Genomic DNA, 9,722 nt, shown 5'->3' on the forward strand with positions numbered 1-9,722 from the left:
TACTTCTTGCTATAACAGATGGACTATTAAATATAATAGAGCCTTTTCACCGTTTTGTCGGAAAAGACATGATGACCGACCTGAGATACCCGATGAAGAGCAATACAGTGCCATTTTGGGCTGTTCCGGTGTGTGCTTTCGCTCCTCTTTCATGTAATCTACTAATGAGACAAGAAGTTTCTTTTTCAGTTTATGCTTGTTTTGTGTACTTTGACTTCAATATGTTTGTGTTTCTGCAGATCATTGGAATTGTGTTACCCATTGTTATTATTGTTGCAATTTACTTCAAGAAGAGGAATGTATATGATTTGCATCACGCTATACTCGGTATTTTGCATATGCTTCTTCTATTTATGGGCATTTTTTTTCTTTTCTAAATTTTTGAAAGATGTGTGTTAGTTGATAATTAACTCTTTTATGTGAACCAGGCCTTCTGTTTTCTGTTCTTATAACCGCGGTCATAACAGACGCAATCAAGGATGGTGTTGGTCGTCCACGACCAGATTTCTTTTGGCGATGTTTCCCTGACGGGAAGGATGTGAGCACTCCCTTCTGTGTACTTGGATCATTATTAATTTCCTCTATTCATTAATTCTTTTCAATGAATTAAAATTTGGCGATTTACGTTCAGGAGTATGACAATGTCACTACCAGTGTTATATGTCATGGGGAGAAGAGTGTTATCAGGGAAGGTCACAAGAGTTTTCCCAGTGGACATTCTTCATGTACGCAACAAAATACCCATCCGCTTAGTATCAAATTTGGCCTGCTAGTTTTCATGCATTTTTGTTCCTACAAATTGTTAGTATAATGTGCGCTACCACACTTGTTCCTAAATATGCTTGCGTTGTATCAAATCATTCATTTTTTCTGTGTACTTATAGCATCTTGCGGTTTGAAGATTCTCTAAAAGCTAAATGTGGATTTATTAAGTACTAGTTGCTATGTATTTCAGGCTCTACTACATTGGCAGCATTATTTATGTGCTAAATATATCCAAGATTCTAGCATACGCCTAAAATCCCTGCTTATCTGTCAACCCACGCAAAATGCATCTATTTTGGGGAGCAAAGAAACTACCTGTTGTAAAGGCGAAGTTGAAAAGTTCTCTGGTGCGAAAACTTTTGTGCTTTGCAATGATGCAGAGTTGATACAAAAGCCAACCTGGTCGAAAATTATCATCTTCTTTATTTTCTCTATGCACATTCATGTTGACAGCTGAGTCTTGAGAACATGCTATAGGGATGGGATGCTTCTTGAAGCCTTTATTAGCACCGCATGCTATATTTTGTTATAGTGACACCATAGATATGTAATTTGCTTTTCGCTTGCTGCCTGTTGCAGGGTCTTTTGCTGGTCTAGGCTTCCTTTCATGGTACCTAGCTGGGAAAATCATGGCCTTTGATCGAAAAGGGCACGTCGCAAAACTCTGTATTGTGTTTCTACCTCTGCTTGTTGCATCTCTTGTCGCGGTTTCTCGAGTGGACGACTACTGGCACCATTGGCAGGATGTATTTACTGGAGGTCTTCTAGGTTTGTTCTTAAGATTGATCTTCTCGATGTTGTCATACTTTTAACTCTTTTTTATTTGCTAATTCTTTAATGTTTGAAAATTGGTTGTAAGCCTTTATTTCTTTATTGCTGCAGGGCTTGTAGTTGCTTCATTCTGTTATCTGCAGTTCTTCGCATCTCCTTTTGATGTTGACAGTACGTTAATAACTTCAGATACTTTCTCATGTTTAATTTGACTTCAAACAAACCATTTACTTGCATGGCGAAATTGTGTGATCTGAAATATTCTTCAGAAGCGTAATAAGCCGAATCTTAGTCTGCATGCATGTCATAGTGTTTATAGGAAGCGTATGCAAAGAGTTCTAGTTTCCACAGTATTTAAGCGTATGCAAAGAGTTCTGTTACTGCTGTTCGATAATCGACATGCTAAATTTGCGGACAATAACTTCAACAGTTTTCAGCTTAATTATACGATTTTGAGAGTACATAGTGAAGATATTCCAATAATGCATGATACTTTGTAAACATCAGATGGTTGGTCGAAGGTGTTAGGAGAAGCATTAAAACAATACAAGATGTTACGATAGATACCATTGTCTAGTTTACGTGCTATGGGCGAACTAACAGATCAGAAAGGATAGATGATGTTGTAGAGATGAAGATAAAATATACAGGGAAAACTAACTCGAAAGCAATGCATCGAGTAAAAGGCTGTTCACAGCTTTTGCTCAATTTCTGAGAATATACAGTAATTCTTGTAATAGAACTTTTCGAAGCTGTCGTAGAGATAATCTTTCTTCGATCACCATTTGTTCTTTATGTTGACAATGCGTGTTACATGAGTATTTATTAAGCGCATTTCTCAATCTCGTTGCTCTTATGAAGAGAGTGAGAAGCTTGCTAACAAAGGAAAGATGCTGCACTCTTGCAGGTTTCTGGCCTCACGCCTATTTTCAGCAACTTGCAGAAACTCGTAACGACAGCGAGCTCTCCGTCATCACAAACCCCAACAATAGGAGGCCTTCACAGTCCGAAGTCGTTTACGATTCACCTGAACCTCACATCGGGATCGCCATGAGAGACACGAGCCCGATTCTAGACGCCAGCGAAGCCGGCAGGAGGCAATGACTACATGCTGCAAATGAAGTCTACACTTGTAAACCAACACAAGCTTCCCGGATACGAACACCGACTTTCTGCTTCTCCGTTATCGTACTCGATTCGCGTGGTTTCTTGCTATGTAATTTTTGTTAGTTTCATTTGTAATATTTTTCGTAGTAGCGGTTGGTTTGCGATATCTGGGCCTTCGATAGTTATTAGGACAACAATTGTTGTTGTTGCTGTAGTTGGTGAGATTGTGAAGCAGATAAAGATTGTGGATATTTGTTGTGTTCATAGTAAAAGGTTTGGGTTCTCTTTTTGTGGTTGAGTATGTTGCATCTAGTTGTGCTTTATTTGATTAAGAAATAACCTGTCATATTGATTTTGAGGTTTGGTTACTGGAGATTGGCCAAGTTAATGCTGCATGATTTTGAATTCGAAGCGGATCAGGAGGTGTTGGGTTATGTCTGACGTTAGGAATGTCAATGGGTACGGATATTCGAGATTTTATCCGAATCCGAATTCGAACAGGGAAGGTTTACCCGATGTTAAATAGATATGATTAATAGATATGATTGGGAACTGGAGCATTATCTGTAACTCAGCAAATGCATAAACTTGACAACCTGAAATCAGAGGTTCTGACACTCAGAAACCAGAGTCCTTGCAACCCGAAACCCAAAGGTCCAGAAACTTGAATGACTCGAGATCTAACTGCAACCCCGAAATTTATAAAAAAAAAAAAACTTGAGACCCAACAACAAATTAAAATTTGATGGAAAATTTTGTTCCAATTTGATTTGTTTCGAACTTCCTTAGAAATCAAGGTGTTCATGCATCATTTGAAATAGATACAAAACTTAAAGTTGGGAGCTCACCAAATCATATCTTGTCGGGGAGTTTCTGATTCGCTGCCATGTATTAATTTTAGTTTCATTTAATGATTCGTTAGATTTTTTTAAAAATAATAAAATTCAAAAAAATTTAAAATTTTAGAGAAAAGTGATTATAACAATTCGAATAATATAACTGGTGTGCACGTGACGATAAATTGAGACTCTCTAATGAGGCGTCGTTGGGGAGCTAACTACTCAAAGTTTTTTCGTTTGAATAGGACAGATTGTGGCCAATAGTAATTTCTTGCTTTGCCATCTAAAATTAAAATTGCGTCTATTAAATTGAATTTTAATCTTAAAATAGGAGCTTTTTGCTTGTATTCTTTATTACAATGTAAAATTTTTAAATTTATCCTTCAAAATTCAAAATACTCTTCGAAAAAACAATTTCGTTAGTAAATCTTTAATAAGAGCAATGGTATATTCTAATGAATTTTTTATAATTAATAAGAATATTTTGGTTAATCACGATAAAATAGATATTTTAAGGATTTGTCGATATATTAGATATTATCTCTTTGAAAACAAGTAAAAATGTATAAAACTTATTTAATGAATTATGAATCATTTTGATTTGGCTATTTAATCTTTCAAAATTTTGATTTTACTATCCAATCCTTCAATTTGTTTGATTTCAATTAGCCAACGGCATTTTAACTTTGAAATTTGAATGCGTCGTCTATCTTTATAGATTTAGTTAAATATTTTATATAATTCTTGCAATTATAAATTTATTAAAATAAATAATTAGCTTAAATTTTAAAATTAAAGCGCTGTTTATAGTGACTCAAATCGAATAAGTTGAAAGATTGGATAGTGAAATTGAAATTTTGAAAAGATATCAGGATTTGAAATAATTCTATATAAGAGATATGATAAGGCTAAATCTCTTAACTTGTTTATAATATTTTGAATGGTGACTAAACCTAAAAGATTAAAATAAAAAATTAAGCAACATAGTTTAGATAAATTTTGTGCCTTTTCATTTTAAATCAAGAATCGGATGCACTCTGTGAGGTAACTGTTTTTGCAGCCTTTGTCTGATTCGGACATAACTAAAAATTGCTTATTCTAGAAATAGATATAATAAGTAAGAATTAAATCAATTTTACGTTTAAATAAAAATTAAGTTGTTCGAGGGAATAAGAAAAAAAAAAAACATTTGAATAGATAAGAGGGAATAAGAAGAATAATGAATAGTTATATTTCAAAATTCAAAATTTTAACTTTTAAATTTTGAATTCTGAAATTAAATTTAAAATTTGAAATCTCAAATCTAAGATTTCAAATTTTAAATTTAAGATCATATTTAAATTTGAAAAATATAAAATATCAAATTTAAAATTTAAAATTATAAACTTTAATTTTGAAATTATAAATTATAAATTATAAATTATAAATATTTAAAACTTTAAATTTTTATTTTTTAAATTTTAAAAATTTAAAAATAAAAATAGGTCCCCTTTTGGTGTTTTGTGTTTGGGGAACAAGGGGGGATAACAACCCCTTATCCCCACCCTTTATCCCCGCAACTTCTGGCTGCAGCAGGAATGGCTTCTGCAGTAGCAGCAGCAGTAATGGCAGCAGCTTCTCCGCTCCCCATCCCTCCCAACCCCCACTCCAAACCCACCACAATTACCTCCTCTTCCCACTCCTTGCGGCCTCCTCCTCCTCTCAATCGACCCAAGAAGCAGAAGCAGAAACAGAAGCAGAAGCCCTCAATTGCGGAGATCGAGAGGGCCATCGGCGTCGGCACTGACCCGGCCTCATCTTCTTCATTGTCGTCATCATCTTCGTCGTCGTCGTCGTCCTTTATGGAGTTCTTGGCGTCGACGCCGATCGGGCAGGCCGAGAGCCCCGCCGAGCGGAAGCTCCGCGAGGCCGCCGAGTGGCTCGTCGACCGCACCGAGGCGCACGCTAGCAATGGTATGTAACTTCTTCTTCTTCTTCCTTTTTAACTTTTTAATATGGATGAAGAATCATGGATTTAAGGGAAAGGGAAAGATTCTATTTGTAAAGGCGAATTTTAGGTTAAATAGACTTTCCAGTAAACTGGAGTTCAAGTAGAAAATTACTCTTCTTCTTCTGCTGTTTGTTTGTATAGCCGTAGAACTGAAGTTTTTTCAGTTTCTTGTTTGTATGGTAAATGGATTAATATATTATTTTTTTTTTTCTTACTGTTTTTTTTTTTTTTTTCGTAATTGACTTCGGCCTGGGCAGGCCGAAGTCAATTACGCTATTTGTGGAGTTTGAGTTTCGACCGAAAGGTGAAGTTACGGTGAATCGAACAATGAAAAATGAGCATTTACGACCCAAAATTACTTCGCTCGTCTCTACTTTCGGTAAAACAAGCACACCCTTAGTGTGTTTTCACTTTGCAATTTCACGCAACAGCAGAGATGCTAATCAAATATTTCCAACTCGCTCACCGTTAAAAACTGGATATAGTAGGTCGGGGGCGACGTAATAAAGGCACTAACCCGATATTTGGCCGTCCAATATGATCTGTTAGGATTCTGCTTGGGAAGAAATGAACTTTTCGATTATTTGTCGCGATTCTGTTTTCGAATTGCATTCGCGCTTATCAGGAAAGTCGGATTAAGATAGATTCGAACTACTAAGGCTATAAATATTGTGCAGAAAAACATAGAAAGGACCTTGTTTTCTTCAACATTCAGCCGAGAATAGGGTAGCAGTAGTTTTCTAATTTCAGTCGAGCGTAGCATTAGCAGTAGTCGAAGCCTTAGTTTTGGCACGTTCCTGTTATTTTGGCTGTAGACGTCACCCTAAGACTTTGGCTGAATTTTCGGGTCTCTGTAGTTTCTTCCCTTCGAGCCGAACGTCAACTGAGCCCATCTGACCAAGTTCAGCCTGAGACAAGTGACCGAATGTAACATGCTTTATTGAGAGGTCAACTCACAACGGAGAATCCAAATCGAATTTCTTGAGGCTCCACCCATTGAAATTTTCTTTTGAACAATAACGAGCCTTCTTTGTGTTCTTCTTGGCAAGCAAAAGGAATACAAAATAAATAATTCTGTTAACCATTTCGCTGCTAAAACAATTGTGTCTAAACCAATCACTTCAGATTCCATTGCATTCATAGCTATTAAGATTTGTTTAGCGGATATCCAAAACTCAGCAGCTCCTCCTAGGAAAAAGACAAAGTTGGTTTTGCAAATGTTAATAGTGACTTCAGGTGTGACATCCCAAAACGTGGGAAAGTGCGACGGGCTTATATGTGAGGAGCATACTGACTGATAACTCGGCTTAAGCATTCTATGCCGGTGGTTTAGGACCCAACAGGTGGTTTCAGAGTCAAATAGCTAGCTGGAAGTGTGAGATGGATCTCACATCGCCTAGTAAATCTTGAGCTATATGTGTGATTGGGTCGGGCTTACGAGAACGTTGGAGCCTAAAGAGGGTCCACATCGTATAGTATGGGAGAGTGTGAAGGGTTTTTATGTGACAGGTATACTAGAATTAATAGCTAAGCTTAAGCATTTTGGCTGGTGATTTAGGTCCCAACAAGTTATTTGTGCAAGCGGTCCGAGTCGTTACATCAGGAGAGTCATATATGATTACCAATAGATAACTAGACCCAGTCGGCTAAAAGTGAAATGCATGAATAATTGATATTTCTGTTCAAAGCTATGAGCACTTGGTCGATTACTTTTCCAATGCTTTCATCACAATCTTGAGCGTGCTCATCTGCAGGAACACCAGAAGTTCCTTGACAGTCATACATCTTATATATGGGTTATGAAACTCAAATCTGGTGGGAAATTGAAACCAATTCGTGGATAGCATAAAATAACTTTTCCATTTGAAATGTTTAACTCTTGCCACTCTTTCACTTTTTTGGGCTACAAATGCACTTTGACCGTCATAACATTCAACTGATACTTCACTCTTAAAAGATATAAATTTAGTCTTATCAACATACCGTTGTCGGTCATCATGTGAAAATACCGGTTAAAAAGGATAAGTGCAAGAAAGAGAAAGTTGAAATTTTAACAATTTTTTGGGTATTTTTTGAGAATTTTTCTGATATAGCTAGAAAAAGCTTAATTAGCGTAGGATACTAAGTAGAAATGGTGCGTACGCAAATAAATTATCAAACAGTTACTATGCAAATAGTGATTTGTAGGAAAGAAAGATTTTTACAGGAGAGACCGTATATCGGCTACTCAGAAGAAGGGTGGCAAAATACTCGTAAGATTTTTCTGGATTTTCTAGTATTTTTTCTGTCTGGAAATGTTGCTGTCGAAAATTAGCGAAGTTACTATGCACGATAACTATGCATTCAGTGGCTTCACGTGGGATTTTTTTTTTTATTTTTTTATTTTATTTTATTTTTTTTAACTATTTACTATTTGCAAATAGTAAAAGTCTAACAGAAAAATGCACAGAGGGGAAACTATATGTCGGCTACTCTGGACAAGGGTAGCAAAAGACTCGTGGGAATATTTCTGATTTTTTAAGATTTTTTATAAATTTTTTCGGTCTAAAATTTAAGTGGCGTAATTAGTGCTAATTACGCAAAGTGGTATGCACGGTGATTTTTCTCTTTTTTTTTTATTTTTTTTATTTTTATCTTTTTTAAATTTTTCTTTAAATGAAAGCTTTTTAAAGACTTAAATTAAAGTGTGTTTGCTACCGGAAACGATGTTGGTCGTTATTAAATATTAATTTAATTGGGATGGATAGGTGGATGTTTAGATGAATTTGTTTGATAGATAGTTCACAGTAAAAGAGGAACGGAAAGAAAATAATATATGTCTTGAATGATATTTGTAGTATGAATAAAAATAGGATGAAGTGCAAATTTAAAATCTCCGTTTTAGAAAATAAACTAAGTTTCCAAATCTTTTTTAAAGTAGGTCCCGTCTGGTACTCCCTTCTAGAAATCAAGATAAAAATTTTTTCAGATGTTTTTTATATTTCTAAAACTCTTTATCTCATTAAATTTTCGATGATGCAATTTTCCTAAAACTCGGACTTATGATGAAATTTAATTTTCTAATGTGGATAACACCACTTAAGACACAGTGTTGGTGCACAAGACCCTCTTGGCGTACAGTTTTCAGAGAACCTCGCTCTAACGCCGCAAAGCACCTCTGGCTATCAATGGCGAAAATTACAGAGCATTTTTTTTCTCTTATCAAATCTGCCAAGTATATATGCTTTACACTTGCTTAAGCTGAAATAATTATCCAGAGAGAACCCATAAATTTTCATTAAGAGTCCAAGGAAAGGGAATCATGGGGCAAAGAAAATGCCATGGATAGAAGAGTTCGAGAAATATAATATTAACAAGAGATAAAACTTACATCACAACGCTAGAAGGTTTCCCTTCCGGGACTTCCCGGGGGGAAAGAAAGGACTTGTTTGTACAGACTCTTCACGCCAGAATGCAGTTGAGAAAAAGATAAATATTTACAGGAAGAAAAGGAAAGTAAAGGCCATTAGGGAATTATTTGTGGAGCTAGGATGATATATCTAACAAGAGGCTTGCTTCATTCTTCACTTGTCGGCGAAATGATCTTCCTTTTAGCTTCAGCGCAATTTTTACATAAGGCAGGGACTAAGTAGGATTTTCTCTAATGCTTGGAGAGAGCCTGCTCGATATCATGCTTGGAGAGGAGGAGGGGGTTCTTCCTTTATAGCCGAAGGAGGCGCAGAAGTGGTGGAGGAAAACCATGGGAGCCCCTGGTTTTCAATAAAACCGTGGGTACTCAGGGAACGGTTTAAGGACGTCATGATGATGCGGGGCCCGAGGTTTTTCAAAAAAAAACTATGGGCGTGGAAGTTTTCTGAGGATGGAATGAAGTGGCGGGGCCCTTGGGATTTTTGGTGGACTTGGTGCACGAGTGATGTCCACGTGTTGCTTCATTGTTTGTCCAAATGGCGGCCACGTGTTGAATTTTCATTTGCTTGGTGGAGGCCAAAAATTTCTTTTTAAAATGGAAAGGTGGACTGGAGGTGTCTGTTGGGAAACAGACTTAGGAACCGTGCTGTTGGTGGTGGAGTTGGATCAAAGGTGATTAAAAAGAAAAGACTGCAAAATAGAAACTGATTAGCGAAAAAGCCCTAACTAAAAACCCTTATTTTTGCCTGTGAAAGAATCACAGCGGGTTAATTCTTTTTTCTTTTTTCTTTTTCTGATTTTTTCTTTCTTTTCTTGATTTTTTCTTTTTTCTTCTTTTTCTT

At 36.2% G+C, this 9,722-nt stretch overlaps 2 protein-coding genes across 2 annotated transcripts; both read left to right on the plus strand.

Annotated features, from left to right (window-relative positions):
• Window positions 1-5: 5 nt before the first annotated feature.
• Window positions 6-2,941, plus strand: LOC109705160 (lipid phosphate phosphatase 2-like; the record flags this gene model as incomplete). Its single annotated transcript, XM_020225906.1, has 7 exons — window positions 6-128; window positions 240-327; window positions 429-538; window positions 632-725; window positions 1,345-1,533; window positions 1,648-1,707; window positions 2,444-2,941. Coding segments are annotated over 7 exons (861 nt in total), but the record flags the coding sequence as incomplete, so codon positions are not given.
• A 2,063-nt stretch (window positions 2,942-5,004) lies between these two features.
• LOC109705159 (probable NAD(P)H dehydrogenase subunit CRR3, chloroplastic) lies at window positions 5,005-5,666 on the plus strand. Its single transcript, XM_020225905.1, has one exon. It carries the CDS (start codon window positions 5,060-5,062, stop codon window positions 5,441-5,443), a length of 384 nt encoding a protein of 127 aa, XP_020081494.1. The 5' UTR covers window positions 5,005-5,059; the 3' UTR covers window positions 5,444-5,666.
• Window positions 5,667-9,722: the final 4,056 nt, after the last annotated feature.

Source organism: Ananas comosus, unplaced genomic scaffold (genome assembly GCF_001540865.1).
Source record: "Ananas comosus cultivar F153 unplaced genomic scaffold, ASM154086v1, whole genome shotgun sequence".
Taxonomy (NCBI): Eukaryota; Viridiplantae; Streptophyta; class Magnoliopsida; order Poales; family Bromeliaceae; genus Ananas; species Ananas comosus.

What these genes read in the sequence shown, in the direction of transcription:
- LOC109705159 (XM_020225905.1), top strand. Translation starts at nt 5,060, where the DNA reads ATGGCTTCTGCAGTAGCAGCAGCAGTAATGGCAGCAGCTTCTCCGCTC.